This window comes from Chelonoidis abingdonii, chromosome 7, assembly GCF_003597395.2.
Source record: "Chelonoidis abingdonii isolate Lonesome George chromosome 7, CheloAbing_2.0, whole genome shotgun sequence".
NCBI lineage: Eukaryota > Metazoa > Chordata > Testudines > Testudinidae > Chelonoidis > Chelonoidis abingdonii.
In genome coordinates this window covers 72,966,098-72,987,036 of record NC_133775.1, presented here as the reverse complement: position 1 = coordinate 72,987,036, position 20,939 = coordinate 72,966,098, and the positions used below count along the sequence as shown (strand labels likewise).

Below are 20,939 nucleotides of genomic sequence, written 5' to 3'. Positions count from 1 at the left end.
TAAATATTATTAAAGACAATGGACACCTCCCCAATCCGCTGCTGCGATGCTCATTATACTGCTAGTGGAGGATTTTGAGATGCACATATGCAATCCAGTAACATAACTACGGAAGAGGAATGTGATGGGATATTAAATATATACGTTACTTCTCTATGGCTTCAATTTAATTTTTCTTGTTTCTGTTATGGTTTGTATTGCCACAAAATATATAAGATACAAAAATCAGGAGAAAGATACGTTTGCTTCTTCCAGTTGCTGTGGGAGACTCATTCTGTCGAATAATTGTGTAGCTGCAAGGACGAGATCCCTTCCCCACAATTACCTAGATGATGCGTGTTTAACCACTGGGTCGATCCTAGTTTTACTCTAGGACTCCGTAATAGAAAAGGGAATACAAGATTTAGGGATTGGCAAAATATCGTAACTTTGTAGACGAAAGAGAAGCGATGGGATGTGTGATAGACTTGCAGTAACTTGTTTACTTAGCTGTTTAGAATAAAAGTATTGGCATGTAGGAACAGAAACTCTGGTGAGGAAGGATCACAATTCAATTGACTATTATATTATTTTGCAATTCTCTATCTCCTCTAATCGGTAACAATCTGCCTTAATATTACACAGTTTTCACTGTGAAATTTTATAACCACAATTTGTATTTAACAGAGAAATCTTTGCTATGCAGTCAGTAACTGCACGTAGGATAAGTTTAGAATGTAATCATGGGATGTCTTATTTTAGCTGAACCACAAGGTGGCGATATTAGCAAAGACGGTACTGAAAATGTAGCTTATTGGACTCCGTCGACACACAGTGAAGCTGCACTCAGACATCGGAATCCAGACGGCAACGGATCTGCGCCGGAAACGGGTGACAAAGGATTACAGGGAAAGGGCGGCTGAATAATTACAAATAAAGTCAATATTGGCGGACAAATTGTTTTCCTTCTAGCACAACATATGAATGGCTGCAGCAGCTTTGCAGAAAGGCCTGTGTTTCAGATCTGACCCGGGAATAGCTGGCGGAATGGAGAATCGCTGCAGGAAAAGGCAAGTTCTGTCTTTCTTTCTGTGTCTGTGTGTGTCCTTGGGGGCGTGTGAGACGATCCGCTTTTCTATGCCCGAAGAGAAGAAAAGCGGGTCCCTAGTTGCTAATATTGCAAAGGATTTGAAACTGGATGCAGGGCAATTGTCTGGTCGCAGTGCCCGGCTGAATTCTAAAAGCAGCAAGCAATATTTTGAGCTGAACACTGGCTCCGGGGATGTGATAATAAAGGAGAAAATAGACCGTGAGGATCTGTGCGGACAGAGGGACCCGTGTTTGCTGCAATTCGAAATTGTGTTGGAAAATCCACTGCAGCTGTACAGAATGGAGGCACAGATAGATGATGTGAATGACAATTCCCCTAAATTCTCTAAAAATGAATTCGTATTTAAAATACCTGAACTGTTCCCCGTAAATAGCCGCTTCCCCTTGGAAAGGGCCCGAGATTCAGATATAGGAACAAACGGCATCCAGAGTTACGCAATCAGCTCCAATGAGCACTTCAGCCTGGATGTGCTTTCTCAGGGGGACGGCAATAAATACGCGGAGCTGGTATTAGAGAAACAATTAGATCGGGAGGAGCAGGCGCAGCTGATGCTGATTCTCACAGCCGCCGATGGGGGCCTGCCACAGAGAACCGGCACAGCCCGAATACGCGTTAATGTGCTGGACAACAACGATAATTTCCCGCAGTTTAGTCAGTCGGTGTACAAGGTGCAGTTAATGGAAAATAGTCCTAAAGGTACTTTGGTCACTAAGGTTGAAGCCAGTGATTTGGATCAAGGCTCAAATGCAGAAATCACCTATTCATTCGGGCAGATCCCTGACGGAGTCCTCACGTTATTTCAGCTAAATCCGTTCACTGGCGAAATCACTGTTTTGGGGATAATTGATTTTGAAGAAGCAGAAATGTATGAAATAGAAATTCAGGCCACGGATGGCGGCGGTTTATCTGCGCATTGCAAAGTCCTGGTGGAAATCGAGGACAGGAATGACAACGCTCCGGAAGTGACACTGACATCTCTCACCAGCACCATACCCGAGGACTCGTCCCCGGAGACAGTGGTGGCCCTGTTCAGTGTGAGCGACCGAGACTCCGGGGACAATGGCAGAACGCTCTGCTCCATTCAGGACAATGTCCCATTTGCTTTAAAATCGACTCTGAAGAATTATTACGAGCTTGTTACGCAAAAGCCCCTGGACCGAGAGAAAGTGCCTGAGTATAACATAACCATCACAGCCACAGACCGGGGCACTCCGAGGCTCACCTCCGTGAGGGTCATCCGAGTTCAGCTATCGGATATTAATGACAACCCCCCTGTATTTAATGAAAGTTCATACGTCATGTACCTGAAGGAGAACAACCCCCCGGGCCTGTTGATTGGAACTGTCCGTGCTGCTGACCTAGACACGGAGCAGAATGCCAAAGTGACGTATTCGGCATTGCCTGGCAACATCGGTGACCTCCCCTTCTCCTCCTCCATCTCCATAAACTCGGAGAACGGGAAGGTGTACGCGCTGCAGTCTCTGGATTATGAGCAAAGGAGGGATTTCCAGGTTACAGTGAGAGCTGCAGATGGCGGGCCCCCGCCACTGAGCTCTGAAGTCATTGTCCGAGTTGTGATCATTGACGAAAATGACAACGCCCCCTTCATTTTATACCCTCTGCAGAACAGCAGCTCCCCCGCTAATGACCTGGTTCCCAGATCGGCGGAGGCGGGTTCCCTGGTGACGAAGGTGGTGGCTGTGGATGGAGATTCCGGTCAGAATTCTTGGCTTTCCTACCAGCTGCTCAAGGCCACAGACCCAAGTCTCTTCACTGTGGGGCTCCAAACCGGGGAAGTGAAAACCAGCAGGCCTATAACGAGCCCGGACTCTGTGAAACAGAAACTTATCGTCCTGGTTAGAGACAACGGAGAGCCGCCCAGATCCACCACCTCGACGCTTAATGTGCTTCTGGTGGATGGGTTTTCAGACGCTTACATGCAGTTACTGGATGTACCACAAGAGGAGGAGCAGCAGGACACGTTAACCCTGTATCTAGTCATTTCTTTGTCTTTCATTTCATTCCTTTTTCTGGTTTCTGTGGTAACGATTATCTCGGTCCGGCTGTACAAAACAAGGCAGTGCCGAGATCAGTATGTTCCATCGTCCAGGAACTTTTATAGTGACCGCAACTTCCCCACAAATCGTGCAGAGACGAGCGGCACTGGGACTCTGCCTCAATCTTATTGTTATGAGGTTTGCTTGACAACTGGGTCTGGTACCAGCGAGTTTAAATTTCTCAGGCCGCTGATACCGTCTCTACCCGCTGACACCATCTCTGCAGGAGGGTCCATACTTGACTCTCAGATTAACTCTCAGCTAAAAGAGGAGAAAGAATCGGTGAGAGAGGTGAGTGCTTATTTTACTCCATTTGCAATGATACCTTTTTTGAATATGTGTGTTTCTACATTTCTGAAAATTACTCAGAACGGAATCACAGAACCATTAATGTGGAATCCTGCTCTCTCAGGTAGTAGAAAGAGAGCGGCACTCGGGGGAGAGCCAGCTGTTGCTGCGGGGGTAAGAGGCTGAGAGACTGCTATGCTGTGCAGAGCAGGTGGATGATGTGGGTGGGGGGTTCTCTCTTCTCCTTCCTCAGGAGGTTTGCTCAGGCTCCTGCCTGAACTTTAAGAGACAGTATGCCAACATATTCTTGCACAGCGCACACTCTGTATCTCCCCACACACACTCCCTGTCACACACTCTCCTCCTGTCCCCCCCCGCTGCACACTTCAGTTGAAAAACAGCTGATAATCTAGTAAAGGGTGCCCATGGAACGATGGGGGTAAAACCTGCCTGCTGTAACACTGTACGTGCTCCATGAGGCAGTGCAAACCCTTCCCAAAGCACCCTGAGGCCAGTTGCACAGTGGGATAGTTGCTACCCACAGTGCAGTGCTCCCTGTGTCCATTTAAGAGCTGCTACTGTGGATATGCTCTGCTGACACAAGGAGCATAGTGTGGACATGCAACAACCGTTCAATTAAAGTGGCATAAATTTTTGCACAAAACTCTGTCCTGTAGACAAGGCCTAAGATTATTTTCATAAATGTCTAGTTTTGTAGGGATCTTTTTATGTAGTTTATTCATCTTTTCCACTTGTATGATGTTCAAGCTAATATAGTTGTACTTAAGTACTTTTCTTTATGTACTCGTATGCTATTTTCCTCTCTAAAAACTTTCATAAAACTGTGATACTGGTCTCTGTGCAGCGTCTGTGATCCCTGCAAAGCAAGGCTGAAGCTTCTCAATGGAAATTTAAATAAAAATTGTTTGTGTATTTGTCAAGAACTCAATATCAGCGGCACTACGTGATCTAGATAAGAGCCCCCTGTAGAACACTCTGTGGAATCTGAAATGTTGCAAAGAATACATGTGTGCCCTTGCTTCTTCAGTAGTGTTTTCGGACGGTGAATCTCTGAGGTACGAGTTGCCGGGTTCCTGGACGAATGTGAAAAGACGGAGATCAGGGAAATGTTAAAGTAAAATAGAACTATTTAAGGAAATGTAAACTGCGCTTTATTTTTCCATCAAACCCTTTGCAATAAGAGTAGCCATCAGTGGCTGTGGTTTCACTAAGTGGGGGGTACTTGTAGAAGGAAGAAGCAATGTTTACTTAAATCCTATGAAATCACCATCATTTACAGCTTCTGGAGTTTATGTACCCATAGCAATCAACACTGATGTGAAAAACCCCTATTACATGCCGTGACACAGTAGGGGGTGGGATGGATTGACCTGGGAATGTCTTCTAGTTCTTCTGGGACTGTCTACATGGGGAATGGGAGAGCAGGGAATGACTTTATTTGAGGAAGGATACCTGAGCCTGTAACCTGAGCCAGGAGGGGGGTTGGGCCAGGTGACACCTTTGCCCAGGAAACAGACAAAGGCTGGAGGAGGAGCCGGGGGTGGGGGCTGGTTAAAACTTTCAGTTTGGAGTGGGCTGGGGGAGGGAGCCTCGAAGTTTGGAGCCCCCAGAAAGACCTGGCTGTGGGGTCCTGTTTGTGCCTACAAGCTCTGCTTTGGACTGTGTTTCTGTCATCTCTAATAAACCTTCTGGTCTACTGGCTGGCTGAGAGTCACAGTGAATCACAGGAAGTTGGGGTCCAGGGCCCTGACTCCCCCGCACTCCACGACAGGTGCATACCAGTGATATAGGGGCAGCTGATGGTATCAATAGGATTTTTGTTGGCAGCAAGTCATTGTCCAAATTGTTAGTATTTCATTAAAATGTCAACGGCCTCTTTATTTTATACTGTCTTCAGAACAGCACTTCTCCATTTAATCACCTGGTTCACAATGCAAGGAAAGTAGGTACCTTGTGACCAAGGTGGTGACTGTAAATGGAGACTGGTCAGAATTCTTGTCTTTCCTACCAATTGCAAAAGTCCACTGATATAGGCCTCTTCACTGTCAGACTGAAAATGGTGAAGAAAAATCACAATACCAATTATGGAGTGAGACTCTTTTAAAGCAAAAACTAGATGTCATTCTTAAAGACAATGGACACTTGCCCCAATCCACTTCTGTGATGCTAAATTGACTGCTGTTGGATGAGTTTTTGGATGCACATATGCAATTTAGTGACAGAACTACAGAAGAGGAATGTGATGGGATCTTGAGTATATACACCTCTACCTCGATATAATGCTGTCTTCGGGAGCCAAAAAATCTTACTGCGTTTTAGGTGAAACCCCATTATATCGAACTTGCTTTGATCCACTGGAGTGCACAGCCCCGCTGCTTCCAGAGCACGACTTTACTGCGTTATATCTGAATTCATGTTATATCAGGTTGATTTATTTCGAGGTAGGGGTTACTTAGTTATCTCTTTGGCTTAAATTTCGTTGTTCTACTTGTTTCTGTTGTGGCTTGTAATGCCATAAAATATGTAAGATAAGAGAATGAGGAGAAATACACTGACCTGCTTCTTCCAATTGCCACAGGAGACACATTTTTTTCAAATGATTGTGTAGAAGCCAAGACTGGATCCCTTCCCCACACATACCTATATGGGGGAGGGATAGCTCAGTGGTTTGAGCACTGGCTTGCTAAACCCAGGATTGTGAGTTCAATCCCTAAGGGGGCTATTTAGGATACTGTGGCAAAAATTTGCCTGGGGATTGGTCCTGCTTTGAGCAGCAGGTTGAACTAGATGATCTCTTGAGGTCCCTTCCAACCCAGATATTCTATTATGTTTGTTTAACAAGTAGGTCCATCCCTAGTTATTTCTAGTTTATTAGGCCACAGTTTCCTAGTTTTCCTTTTGGTCACCCTAATAAGCAAGGAAATCATAGGACTTAGAGATTTCCAGGATATCGCTAACTTCGTGGATGAAAGAGAAGTGATGGGACAGGAGATAGATTTGTAGTAACTTCTTTACTTAGGCCCGATCTACGCTACGCGTTTATACTGAATTTAGCAGTGTTAAATCAAATTAATCCTGCACCCGTCCGCACAACGAAGCCCTTTATATCGATATAAAGGGCTCTGAATACCAGTATCTGTAATCCTTCCCGACGAGGGGAGTAGCACTGAAATTGGTATTGCCATGTCGCATTAAGGTTAGTGTGGCCGCAATACGATGGTATTGGCTTCTGGGCACTATCCCACAGTGCACCATTGTGACCGCTCTGGACAACAATCTGAACTCAGATGCACTGGCCAGGCAGACAGGAAAAGCCCTGCGAACTTTTGGATTTCATTTCCTGTTTGCCCAGCGTGGAGAGCTGATCAGCACAGGTGACCATGCAGTGCTCATCAGCGCAGATAAACATGCAGTCTGAGAATGGACCGTATGGGACTGTATGGGAGATACTGGACCTGATCGCTATATGAGGAGATGATTGCGTGCTAACAGAACTCCGTTCCAAAAGACAAAATGAAAAAACATTTGAAAAAATCTCCAAGGCCATGATGGAGAGAGGCCATACCAGGGACTTGGGGCGGCTCTAGGTATTTTGCCGCCCCAAGCACGCCAGGCAGGCTGGCTTCAGTGGCTTGCCTGTGGGAGGTCCCCGGTCCCGCGAATTCAGCAGCTCGCCGCGAGCCGCCAAAGCCGGGCACCAGTGAAACCTCCGCAGCACCGCTGAAGCAACCTGCCTAACACCTCTGTGGCGACCGCAGAGACCCCCCATGGCTGCCGCCCCAGGCATGCCTGCGTGCTGTTGCCTGGAGCTGCCCTGCCAGGGACCAGTACAGTGCGTGTGAAAGTTAAGGAGCTCAGACACCTACCAGAAAACCAAAGAAGCAAATGGAAGGTCCAGGCAGGGCCGCAGACATGCTGCTTCTACGCTAGCGCATGCAATTCAGGGAGTCCGCCACCACTACCCCACCCCTGACTGTGGATTCCAAGGTGGTGTAATCATAGGCCGTGCCTGAGGATCTGCAGATGGAAGATGAGAGAGGAGGAAGAAAGGAGAGACTTGCAAAGAGCCACAGCACTCCATTCTCTCAACAGCCAGGACCTTTCTAAGCCTAACAGAATTACCCTCCCAGCCTTCCCAAGCAATATCTCAGACAATGAAGCCATGGAAGGAACTCGGTGAGTGTACCTTGTAAATATAAAACATGGTTTAAAAGCAAGTGTTTTTAATGATTAATTTGCCTTGAGGACTTGGGATGCATTCACTGCCGTACAGCTATTGGAAAAGTTGTTAACGTGTCTGGGATGGAGCATAAATCCTCAGGGCCATCTCATGAAGCTCTCCTGGAGGTACTCCAGCCTTCACAGAAGGTTTCTGGCACGCAGCCTATTCCGTCCTCCATGGTAGACACTTGACCATGCCATGCATAGCAAGTAACTGGTATCATTGCATGACAAAGCCTGGCAGCGTATGTCCGGTTCTCTGGCATTCAACAACATCCTTCTTTATCTCGCTGTGTTATCCTCAGAAGTGATATCGTTATGGTAACCTGGTTAAAATACGGAATTTAATAAGGAACAGAGGTGCCATTCCACTGGACTGTTGCCTGTGCTGAAAAAAATCCTTCCTTAGCCAAGTGGTGGGCAACTGGCTCTGAGCTTTTTGCATTTGCTAACAGGGATCTTCTCATACCAAACCCCACGCGGTGGCAGTGGAGGGTGTGGCTAGCAGAGATCTCCCTGATACCAGCCACGCGTGTGGGGAAGGGTAATGCGATCATCCCGAGAATGGATGGGGGAAAGGGATGGTTCTGCTGCTGCATGTTAACAGGAAAGACGCAGCACTCAACGGCTTGCTTGGTATTGGGAAAGAGGCACAGAGTATATGAAGCTGCAGAAGCCGAAAGACAGTGGCTTACTCATGGCCGCATGCAACCCGAATTCTGTTGCCCGACCTGCATCTGTGATCTCTAACACCAAACTGCAGACACTCAATATAAGATCAAATGCGATCTGTACTGAAATCACATGTGCTATGTAAGGTGAATAGTGTTGTTCACTGTGAAAGAATATAACCATTGTTCTGTAAAATGTATCTTTTAAAATACTTCTCTCCCTTTTTTCCCTCCCTCCTGCAGCTGCAAATGTTTCAAGACTCCCTCCTCCGTCCCCGAAGGCTATCTCAGATAAAGCGGCGGAAAAAAAGACATGAGACGAAATGTTCTCGAAATCATGGAAGTGACCAGCAATGAAAGAGCTCATCTGAATGAGTGGAAGAACGTGGTATCAAATTAGAGAAAGATGCCAGTGAACGTGAGGAAGGAGAGACGCTCGAGATAAGAGTGGCGGCAGAAAAATCAGAGTGTCGACAAGAAGATCAGCGGCTGGCGGGATACAACACTGGGCTGCTGCTTGATCAAACTGACATGCCCCGGCGTCTGGTGGAGCTTCAAGACGGCAGCAGGATCACAGAGTGCCACTGCAGCCCCTGTATAGCCACCCTCCCCCTCACCATGTCCATACTTTCTCACCCAGACATGTAAGAATGCAGAGGAGGCTCCGTGCACCAGCCCACTCACCCCAGTGGACAGCCCAACTAAAAAGCTGTCATTATTTGAAAAATGTTGGGCTTTTCCTTCCTCCTAGCCCCCTCCCAAACCCCTACCTGGCTACCTTGTCAGTTCTCTCCCTCTTTTTATAATGAATTAATAAAGAATACATGATTTTTAAATGATAGTGACTTTATTTCCTTAAAAAGCAAGCTGTAATTGAAGCGGGGGGGTGGGTTGCTTACAGGGAATGAGTCAATCAAGGGGGCAGGTTTTCATCAAGGAGAGACAAGCACAACAGTCACACCATACCCTGTCCCATGATGAAACTGGTTTTCAAAGCATCTCTGATGTGTACCACTTTCTGGTGTGCTCTTCTAATCGCCCTAGTGTCTGACTGCGCGTAATCAGCAGCCAGGTGATTTGCCTCAGCCTTCCACCCCACCATAAAGGTCTCCCCCTTACTCTCACAGAGATTGTGGAGCACACAGCAAGCAGCAATAACAATGGGGATATTGGTTTGGCTGAGATCTGAGCGAGTCAGTAATGTGCGCCAGCGTGCCTTTAAACATCCAAATGCACGTTCTACCACCATTCTGCACTTGCTCAGCCTGTAGTTGAACAACTCCTGACTACTGTCCAGGGTACCTGTGTATGGCTTCATGAGCCATGGCATCAAGGGGTAGACTGGGTCACCCAGGATAACTACAGGCATTTCAACATCCCCAACTGTTATTTTCTGGTCTGGGAAGTAATTCCCTTGCTGCAGCCATTTAAACAGAGTAGTGTTCCTGAAGATGCGAGCGTCATGAATCCTTCCCAGCCATCCCACGTTGATGTTGGTGAAATATCCCTTGTGATCCACCAGTGCTTGCAGCACCATGGAAAAGTACCCCTTGCGGTTTATGAACTGGGTGCCCTGGTGCTCCGGTGCCAAGATAGGGATACTGGTTCCATCTATCACCCCACCACAGTTAGGGAATCCCATTTCAGGAAAGCCATCCACTATGACCTGCACATTTCCCAGAGTCACTACCTTCCGTAGCAGCAGCTTAATGATTGCTTTAGCTACTTGCATCACAGCAGCCCCACAGTAGATTTGCCCACTCCAAACTGATTCCCGACTGACCAGTAGCTGTCTGGCATTGCAAACTTCCAGAGGGCTATTGCCACTCGCTTCTCAACTGTGAGGGCTGCTTTCATCTTGGTATTCTGGCATTTCAGGGCAGGGGAAAGCAAGTCACAAAGTTCCATGAACCTGCCCCATTACCAGCATGATCTCCAAAGCGCAGGGGCCCGCGGTTTGAGAGAATTCTGTGTCCATGTCCTTATCACTCTCGTCGCCGTGCTGCCGTAGCCGCTGCCTCCTCCTTGCCTGGTTTTGCAGGTCCTGGTTCAGCATAGACTGCACGAGAATGCGTGAGGTGTTTACAACGTCCATGACTGCTGTCAGTGAGCTAAGCAGGCTCCATGCTTGCTGTGGTATGGAAGCTGCACAGTTCACCCAGGAAAAAAGGTGCGAAACGGTTTTCTGCCATTGCTTTCATGGAGGAAGGAGTGAGGCTATACCCAGAACCACCCGCCACAATGTTTTTTACCCCATCAGGCACTGGGATCTCAACCCAGAATTCCAATGGGCAAGGTAGACTGTGGGAACTATGGGATAGCTACCCACAGTGCAATGCTCTGGAAATCCACGCTAGCCTCGGTACATGGACGCACGCTGCCAAATTAATGTGCTTAGTGTGGACGTGTGCACTCAACATTATACAATCTTTTTCCAAATACCAGTTTCTGTAAAATTGGAATAATCCCATAGTGTAGACTTACCCTTTTTTAGTTGTGAAAAATAAAAGTATTGGGGGGTGAGAGAAGAAACTGTAGTGTGGAAGGATCACAGTTCAATTGACTATTATATAACTTTGCAACTCTCTATCTCCTCCAATCAGTAATAATCTACCTTAATATTCCACAGTGTGAAATGTTATAACCACAATCTCTACTTAATAGAGAAAACTTTGTTGTGCTGTTAATAACTGCACATAGTTTAAAATGTGAACATGGGATGTCTTAATTAGGTGAACCACAAGGTGGCGATATTAGCAAAGACGGTGCTGAAAATGCATCTTTTTGGACTCTGTCGGCACTCACTGGAAACTGCATGCAGACGTTTGGATCCAGACGGCAACGGGTCTGCGCCGGGAACGGATGACAAAGGATTACAGGGAAAGGGCGGTTGAATAATTACAAATAAAGTCAATATTGGCCGAGAAATCGTTTTCCCACTAGCACAACATATGAATGGCTGCAGCAGCTTTGCAGAGAGTCCTGTGTTTCAGATCTGACCCGGGAATGGCCGGCAGAATAGAGAATCGCTCCAGGAAAAGGCAAGTTCTGTCTTTCTTTGTATGTCTGTGTGTGTCCCTGGGGGCGTGTGAGGCGATCCGCTATTCTGTGCCTGAAGAGAAGAGAAGCGGGTCCCTACTTGCTAATATTGCAAAGGATTTGAAACTAGATGTAGGCAAATTGTCTAGTCGCAGTGCCCGGCTGAATTCTAAAAGCAGCAAGCAATATTTTGAGCTGAACACAGGCTCCGGGGATGTGATTATAAAGGAGAAAATAGACCGTGAGGATCTGTGCGGACAGAGGGACCCGTGTTTGCTGCAATTCGAAATTGTGTTGGAAAATCCACTGCAGCTGTACAGAATGGAGGTGCAGATAGATGATGTGAATGACAATTCCCCTAAATTCTCTAAAAATGAATTCGTTTTAAAAATGCCTGAACAGATCCCCATAAACACCCGCTTCCCCTTGGAAAGGGCCCGAGATTCAGATATAGGAACAAACGGCATCCAGAGTTACGCAATCAGCTCCAATGAACACTTCATCCTGGATGTGCTTTCCCAGGGGGACGGCAGTAAATACGCGGAGCTGGTATTAGAGAAACAATTAGATCGGGAGGAGCAGGCGCAGTTGATGCTGATTCTCACAGCTGCGGATGGGGGCCTGCCGCAGAGAACCGGCACAGCCCGAATATGCGTTAATGTGCTGGACAACAACGATAATTTCCCGCAGTTTAGTCAGTCGGTGTACAAAGTGCAGTTAATGGAAAATAGTCCGAGGGACACTTTGGTCACTAAGGTTGAAGCCAGTGATTTGGATCAAGGCTCAAATGCAGAAATCACCTATTCATTCCGGCAGGTGCCTGACAAAGTCCTCACGTTATTTCAGCTTAATCCGTTCACTGGCGAAATCACTGTTTTGGGGATAATTGATTTTGAAGACGCAGAAATGTATGAAATAGAAGTTCAGGCCACGGATGGCGGGGGGTTTACTTCGCGCTGCAAAGTCCTGGTACAGATCAACGACATGAATGACAACGCTCCGGAAGTGACACTGACATCCCTCACCAGCACCGTACCCGAGGACTCGTCCCCGGAGACAGTGGTGGCCCTGTTCAGTGTGAGCGACCGAGACTCCGGGGACAATGGCAGAACGCTCTGCTCCATTCAGGACAATGTCCCATTTGCTTTAAAATCGACTGTAAAGAATTATTACGAGCTTGTTACACAAAAGCCCCTGGACCGAGAGAAAGTGCCTGAGTATAACATAACCATCACAGCCACAGACCGGGGCACTCCGAGGCTCACCTCCGTGAGGGTCATCCGAGTTCAGCTATCGGATATTAATGACAACCCCCCTGTATTTAATGAAAGTTCATACGTCATGTACCTGAAGGAGAACAACCCCCCGGGCCTGTTGATTGGAACTGTCCGTGCTGCTGACCTAGACACAGAGCAGAATGCCAAAGTGACGTATTCGGCATTGCCTGGCAACATCGGTGACCTCCCCTTCTCCTCCTCCATCTCCATAAACTCGGAGAACGGGAAGGTGTACGCGCTGCAGTCTCTGGATTATGAGCAAAGGAGGGATTTCCAGGTTACAGTGAGAGCTGCAGATGGCGGGCCCCCGCCACTGAGCTCTGAAGTCATTGTCCGAGTTGTGATCATTGACGAAAATGACAACGCCCCCTTCATTTTATACCCTCTGCAGAACAGCAGCTCCCCCGCTAATGACCTGGTTCCCAGATCGGCGGAGGCGGGTTCCCTGGTGACGAAGGTGGTGGCTGTGGATGGAGATTCCGGTCAGAATTCTTGGCTTTCCTACCAGCTGCTCAAGGCCACAGACCCAAGTCTCTTCACTGTGGGGCTCCAAACCGGGGAAGTGAAAACCAGCAGGCCTATAACGAGCCCGGACTCTGTGAAACAGAAACTTATCGTCCTGGTTAGAGACAACGGAGAGCCGCCCAGATCCACCACCTCGACGCTTAATGTGCTTCTGGTGGATGGGTTTTCAGACGCTTACATGCAGTTACTGGATGTACCACAAGAGGAGGAGCAGCAGGACACGTTAACCCTGTATCTAGTCATTTCTTTGTCTTTCATTTCATTCCTTTTTCTGGTTTCTGTGGTAACGATTATCTCGGTCCGGCTGTACAAAACAAGGCAGTGCCGAGATCAGTATGTTCCATCGTCCAGGAACTTTTATAGTGACCGCAACTTCCCCACAAATCGTGCAGAGACGAGCGGCACTGGGACTCTGCCTCAATCTTATTGTTATGAGGTTTGCTTGACAACTGGGTCTGGTACCAGCGAATTTAAATTTCTCAGGCCGCTGGTACCATCTCTACCCGCTGACCCCATCGCTGCAGGAGGGTCCAATTTTGACTTTCAGATTAACTCTCAGCTAACGGAGGAGAAAGAATCGGTGAGCGAAGTGAGTGCTTATTTCACTCCATTTCCATCAATATCTTTCCTGAATATGTTTGTTTCTACTGCTATGAAAATTAGTTGGATGGAACATTTAGAAATGTTGAGAAATATTTCATGGTCTAGGGAGCTTTTCTGTTTATTGTCCAAGGTATTGTTCAAATTTTACTATGTCTTGGCTAATATAATTGCACAGTAACGCTCTAAAAGAGAGTTTTCCAAACTGATTCTGATCTTATTGCATTGTTTGTGTTCTCTACCAAGAAAGGTTGAAACTTGTCAGTATAAGTATCTGGATGTTATTTATCAAGGGCTTATTAACATCAGAATTATCTGACCTTTGTACAACATTCCTAAGGAGTCTGGATGAAGTCTAAATTTTACAGGGAAATTGAGGCAGAACTTGCTTCTTCAGCAGTGTTTTTGCTGAGATGTGGATATTAGGACTAATGCGTCAATATGTAATGCCAGAGATCAGGAAAACAAAGTAAAATAGAAGTATCTAAGGAAAATATATCTCCCCTCCATATGTAAGCTACACCTTAGTTATCCAGCAAATTCTTTTCTATGTGAGCAGCAAGCAGTGACAGAGTTTTCAATGAGGGGGATATTTATTGAGAGAATGGGCAGTGATTGCTTAAATCCTGTAAAATCACCATCAGTTCCAGCTTCATGAGTTTTTGTACGCATGACAATCAATGTGGATGTTATAGGCCAGTATTATATGATCACCGCAGTGGCAGTTAGTGGTAGTAACAGGATTTTTATAGGCAGCAAGCGTGAGAAATGGGTGAAGAACGGAATAGAGTCTAGAGTCCAAGGAGAGGCAATAATCTAGAGCAACTAAGAAAACTAACTGTGTACAAGTAATTTTCTATTGTTATTGATATGTATGTGTAGAAACACCGGTGGCTAGTACCTTGTCCAACAATGCTGAAAATACAGGGTCAGGTCCTCAGCTGTGGAAAAACTCCGATAGGCGCAACTGAGGGTGGGACGAGGTGTAATTCAATATAAAGCAGCCGGGTTTGGTACCGCTTAGCTCTCTGTTTTTGTATTGAATGGATGGAAGTTTATAGCCCGTGGGAAGTAATAATAGTGTCTGTTTTGCATTAGGAGATTGAATGTGTTTAATGATTGTAGGATAACACATAGGAGGCTGTATCCAAATGCATTCTCCTGACGTTACACTTATTGGTGGATAATATTTGTGTCCTCTCTGTGGTGACCTATGGCATTGACTCATATTGTACTTTCCCTGAAGCAAATCCCTCAGGAAGAGAGGGCCCAGGAGATTCCACTTCATGGAGTTTGCTACCGATCTTACCCTCAGGTGGAGGGATGTATTAAGGGAGAAAAGGAAGGTGCACAAAGAATACAAGGAGTGTGGGTCGATGGGAGAAATAAATCTGACTCCTCAGAGGGAGTGTTCCCCATCTTCTTCTCTGTTGCAGCCCCCTCCTCCCCTTTCTCTGTTTTCTCCATGGACAGAGGAAATCCAGAAGCCAAATCTGATGGAATCGTCACCTCCCGCTGGTCTTGCTTGAAGTATTTCTCCTGGTTTGGGAGGGGAGCAGGCATTAGAATTAACTGTAAAAATGGGAGAACGTGATGCAAAACTTAATACCCCCTATTCTATACACAGTAGCCAAATGCCATCATTTTCTGCTCCCTTCCACCAGAACAAATGTGAAGGAGCATCTAGCCTTTAGAAAATACAGAGAAAGCAGCTCAAGAATAAGTGCTGCCTTAATTCAGGCTCTTCGTTTTCTAGATAATGGATACAACTAAAATGAGGTTTTATGGGCCCGGTGGTTGCAAAGAGTTTACAGATTCCCCTCCCTCCCCCCAAAGAGAGAGAGTGAGTTACAATAATCAAGCAGTGTTTCAGATAGAGTTTGTCATTCAAGAATAATTTTGTGACACCAGTCCTAACAAATACCTTTAATCTAGGAACTTGCGGTTGTTGTGACTATTAGTAATGGCTAATTGGTGAATTATTATAACTATACATGAATATGTGTATAGTTTTAAAAAATCCTATAGATTACAGAGTCTTTTTTCTCTGTAAAAATGAAATGAAGGTTTTAGATAGCTTAATCTACTGCCAAGAATCCTGAATTAATTAAAACAGATATCTCTATTTGTGAAAGTAAAACGTACTCCCAGAGACATTTTAGTATAAATTGTCATTTCTAATTATTACCTAAAAATAACCTGGAATTCAAAATAATTAATGAATCCTTTGATTATAGTAATTTATTTTGGGATAACAGTCTGGATTTGGATACCTAAGATAGAATGGCAAATGCTCCAAAAGAAAACCCGCACTTCCCCTTCAGAAGATGTAAACAGCAAATACAAAACTGATATTAAAGACATCAATATGCCAGCTGGTGTAAATTGACGTAGCATCGCTGTAGTAAATGGGGGGGGGGAGAGCCAGTTTACAGCATAAGAACATCTGAGCATCTGACACTTTGACAGCCTTGATCATGAAAAAAATCAGAGTTTATGCTGGCACTTTATAGGAGCTATGCAGCAATCCTACAGAAAGTATTAACCAACAGTTGATTAGTTGCTATCAAAATAAGTTATTCTTAACTCTTACAAATCTATTTTAAAAAATTAAGACATATCTAGCTGATTATTGTTACTGCTAATGATCCTGGCCACAAATTTGCCCTGATTTTTCAGTCATTGAGTACCCATCACTCCCATTGAGTTCTGGAGAGTTCTGGGTACTAAACAGTTCTGAAAACTAGGCCCAAGATGTCTGGAATTGGACACACACAACCATTGACCACATTTCAACATTTTGGCTTAAACAAACAGCAAGATAATTATCTTTTGAATCAGCCACCTAAATTACAGTAACGCCTTTCTGGGTATGTAATTGTAAACACCTCACAGGGGATGTAAGATGTTCCAGATAGTTTTTGAAAGACAGAAATACAAATAGAAATACGACAAAGTGGATATGGCTGTACTTGGCTTATCAAATTACATTTACTTCTGAATTTTCACATTGTAAATTTTCCCTCCAAGTTATGTAGATACACAGTGCCATCTTTTAGGATTTCATTAAACATGAGCATTTATATTTTACAATGTAGGTACAGGCCAGATCCTGCTCCCATTGCAATCAGTGACAAAACTTCTGTTGACTTCAAATAGAACGGTATCCCAGCCACAATTCTGTAAGATGAAGCCCTGATTGCATGTCCCCCAGTGCATACTAATGCCTGTGTTCTTCATAACAGCCAATAACGACACCACATCATTCTGTATTGTTTGCAGGTCAGAGCTTCTGTTTCTGAAGACTCCATGCCCAGATCTTCAGGTGAAGGCTGTATTGTTAACAAGGTGATAGAGATAAATGAGAACTGTGGTCAAAACGGTTGGCTTTTCTACCAATAGATGAGAACAACCAACTCTGTTCTGTTCAACTATCAGACGCCATAAAGGAGAAATGAGAATCAAGAGGCTTATCGCCCTCCAAGAAACTTTCAAGAAGGCCTTTTCTGTAAGAGATCAAGGATATGTATTTCTACATTATGTAATTCTTTATTCCTGGTTTTTCACTTAGACCTTTGTGTTTGTGGTATGGCTATTGAAGAAGAGCAGGAGCTCCTATAGCATGCTTTCTTTGTAGATTCCACCTACCCCTTAGTGTATTATTATTAGAGCTTAACGACTTCTACTTTATCTAGATATAAAGGAAACATAATAAGTCAAACCTAAGCTTTAACAGTAATTTATCATAAACCACCTTTCCTATGATTCTCCCTTATGGAGATGATTATGTAATAGTGTGTTGATTTTCTGAAACCTCTTTTCAATGTACAAGTTTAATGTTCAATGAAAATTAAGACTAAATTTCACTTACAAAGTAATTATGTATTAACAAATAGAAGCTGGTTAAATTAAAGCTGCTTGGCTGCAATGTACATTGCATATTTGGTTGAGAGGTCGAGCTTTGTGTATATTGTAAAATGTATTTTTTCAAAATGGTAGTCTTTTTTTCTAACCATATGAAACTGAAACTAATAGTTATAAAACATTTTGAGATCCTTGCTTAAAAGATACTGTAAAAGTGAAGAGTAATATTGCATTAGTAGTATGTTAGTAAAATAGGTTCAAAGTGATACTATAAACTTTAAACACTTTGTAGTGTGTAATGAGTTAAGATAAATCCCTTTCCTTCTGTCTTCATTTAATTTCATTACCAAATATAATATTTAAGTTAAAGGGAACATGGTGTAATTTTCCACGTTGTTTACGAGGTTTTAAAAATCAAGTTTCTGGTACCCATAACACTAATAAAAATAATTTTTAAAAGGGCTTTAGACTGATTTTTTTATCCGTTGATTCTGAGGATTGGTAGCTGTGCTGGCAGATCAAGTTCTGTGAAGCAAAGTCATCAGGGGACATGTTATTAAAGCACTGATTTCTAATGACCTGTTCTGGGGTCTAGTGGATGGACTGTTTCTCCAGAACGTGAGGGCTTGTGGCCCGTGTATGCAGGAAGGAAGGCTATGAAATTTAATTCCATTGCTAGCAGGTGGAGAGGAAGGGAGTGTGGGAAAGTACAGACCTATAAACATGTCCTTTTTTACATTAATGAGTCACTCCCAGGCAGCAAAGGAAATGCAGCTCCCATTGAAGTCAGGCAAACATTGGTTCCATCTACAAATGTTCATTAGATGGGAGACGTTGGGGAAATTTCTTCTGACATTTAGCTAAAACATAAAAGGAATGAAAAATGTATCAGACAAATAAATACCTGGACCAATGTTTTTAAAAACTAGAGTTAAAAGGTGGGTTCTTAAATCCTCATACTGACACTGAAATAATGACCTAATTTTCCAAAGCGCTGAGCACCTTCCATCGAAGCCAGTGTAATTGAGCCTGTTCAGCACTTTCAAACACTAGACCAATCCTTTGTAGGTGCCTAAATATGGTTTAAAAACCTAGCTTCAGGCCATCATGTCTGAAAATCTTGAACCCCTGTACAAAACTGGACTGCACGAGTCCTTCCCCTTTTCACACCGAACTTCAAATGTGAGGGGAGGAGAATTTTGGGTTTTGCATCTGCACTCAATAGATCTGTCATATTTTAGGGGAAATCCAGTACCTGTAAACTATTAGCTGGGTATTCCCAGTAGGGGCGGCTCTAGACATTTCGCCGCCCCAAGCAGGGTGGCATGCCTGCAAGAGGTCCACCATAGCTGGCTTCCGCCCTCCCGGCGACCGGCAGAGTGCACCCCGCGGCATGCTGCCCCAAGCACGCGCTTGGCGTGCTGGGGTCTGGAGCCACCCCTGATTCCCAGGGCCCAAGGACATTTAGCCTATTTGGCACTATTTTTACTATTGTGGGTGGCCTCTGGCAGTGTTTTAGTGCAGAGTTCCTTTTTGGGCACATAGCAGAAGTTTGTTGTCTTAAATTTCCCAACCTTGTATCTTTGCTGAGCATAGGTTCTATCTGTTTCATTCAGGGATCCCACTTCTAGCTGACATTCTTCCATATTTTTCTGGATTCTTATTATACTTTCCTGTCTTTTATTCAGGAATGTTCAGTCTTTGGGATATAGTCATAGCAATTTCCCCATACTTCCTGCAATGATTACGGAATTAGGTTCTGATGTTCCTTGTGGCAAATTGCCGGTACTGTTCTCTGGGTCTCGCGCTTTCTCTTCTCTGGGGTAGGTTCAGGGCGATATTGCTTGCCTCTGAACCAGTTCTTAATCACTCCCCTAGTGTCCTTGGAGGAGGGAAGTGGAGAGGAGAGGACCTGGGCCCGCCCTCTACTCAGTCTCCAACCCAGGGGCCCTGGGGTTGTGGAACCACTTGACTAGCGGTTTCTTCCCTGGGTTACTTCCATCTCATACCCGTCAGCTTGTGAAGGGCTTTCTCGCCTCTCTTCTATAAAGCCTGGTGCCCTTACCTAGGTTTCTGTTTGGGGTCTTCACCAATCCACGCAGCACTCCTCCAACCGCTTTTCTCTCTGGACAAACTCTTTCTCCTTCTGCAATCGCACTCTGCTCCAATCCAACCTTTCTCTTCACTACCACACCCTGGCTGACTGAAGCAGGGTTAATCCATGACTGGAGTCAGGTGCTCTAATTGGAGTCAGGTGCTCTAACTGGAGTCAGTGCTCTAATTGGAGTACAGGTGCTCATTGGCACACAGCTGTACTAGTAATCAAAGCAAACCTCCTCCTTGGCAGGGGAATAAGGCCCCCTGCATAACACTCTTATGCTGGCCTCTGCCATGCTGTACAATTCCTCCATCAAAGTGAAAGGAATTTCTGCAAAGGAATGTCTCTTACTTCAGAACGCTGGAAAATGCATATCAAAGTTACAGTTAACATGAAGATAAACACACAAGGTAAGGAAACCGTAGTATTTCAACATGCTATCACGATTAAATAGTAGCCTAGAAACACAGGAAATCACACAATGTGAAAGTGAGGTGGCTTACCGTTAATCGATTTAAACAGCATTAAATCGGATTTAACACTGTACCGTGTCCACACTAACAAACACTCTTTAATATCGATATAAGAGCAACTTTAAATCGATTTCTGTACTCCTCCAGACGAGAGGAGGTAGACTAAATCGATATAAAACATATCGGATTAGGTTTAGTGGGATGGAAATCGACGTTATGCCTCCTCACAGGCCGTATCCCGACAGTGCAACCACTGACCGCTTCGGACAGCAATCTGAACTCGGATCAGCGGGCAGGTAACAGGAAAAGCCCCGCGAACTTTGAATTACAGATTTTCCTGTTGCCCAGCGTGGAGCCTGGACACATGGGGGCGATGCAGTCCCAATCCAAAAAGAGCTCCACAATGGACCGTACGGGAGATACTGGAATCTGATCGCTGTAGCTGGGAAGACACCATCTGTTCTAACAAAGCTCCATTACGGACATGAAATGCCAAAGCGTTCGATAAAAAATCTCGAGGCTACACAGTGCTGCGTGACAAGCGTAACAAGAAGCCACAGACAAATGGACGCTCATAGGAGGGAGGGGGTCTGAGATTCCGCTTCCACAGTCCACAGCGCGTGCTCTGAAAATGTATTTGCATTCTTGGCTGAGCTCCCCAATAGCTGTAGGATTCAAACACAGTGCTGGCATGGTTGAGGGAATCAGCTCCTCA

The 20,939-nt window shown here is 45.1% G+C and overlaps 1 protein-coding gene across 4 annotated transcripts; it reads left to right on the top strand.

The window, feature by feature from the left end:
* Positions 1–830: 830 nt before the first annotated feature.
* LOC116820216 (protocadherin beta-16-like) lies at positions 831–18,109 on the top strand. Of its 4 annotated transcripts, none has more exons than XM_075068007.1 (2): positions 831–3,429; positions 17,072–18,109. In XM_075068007.1, exons 1-2 carry the CDS (start codon positions 964–966, stop codon positions 17,189–17,191), a joined length of 2,586 nt encoding a protein of 861 aa, XP_074924108.1. In that variant the 5' UTR covers positions 831–963; the 3' UTR covers positions 17,192–18,109. The 4 variants fall into 4 exon arrangements, with proteins under 4 accessions (XP_074924108.1, XP_074924107.1, XP_032628414.2 ...); XM_075068006.1 differs by having other exon boundaries at positions 831–3,438; XM_032772523.2 differs by lacking the exon at positions 831–3,429 and adding an exon at positions 11,173–13,769.
* The last annotated feature ends 2,830 nt before the right edge of the window (positions 18,110–20,939 follow it).

Coding starts and splice junctions, on each gene's coding strand:
- LOC116820216 (XM_075068006.1), top strand. CDS start 964: ATGGCTGCAGCAGCTTTGCAGAAAGGCCTGTGTTTCAGATCTGACCCG. Junction 3,439..17,071: donor AGAAAGAATCGGTGAGAGAG/GTGAGTGCTTAT, acceptor TATTGTTTGCAG/GTCAGAGCTTCTGTTTCTGA.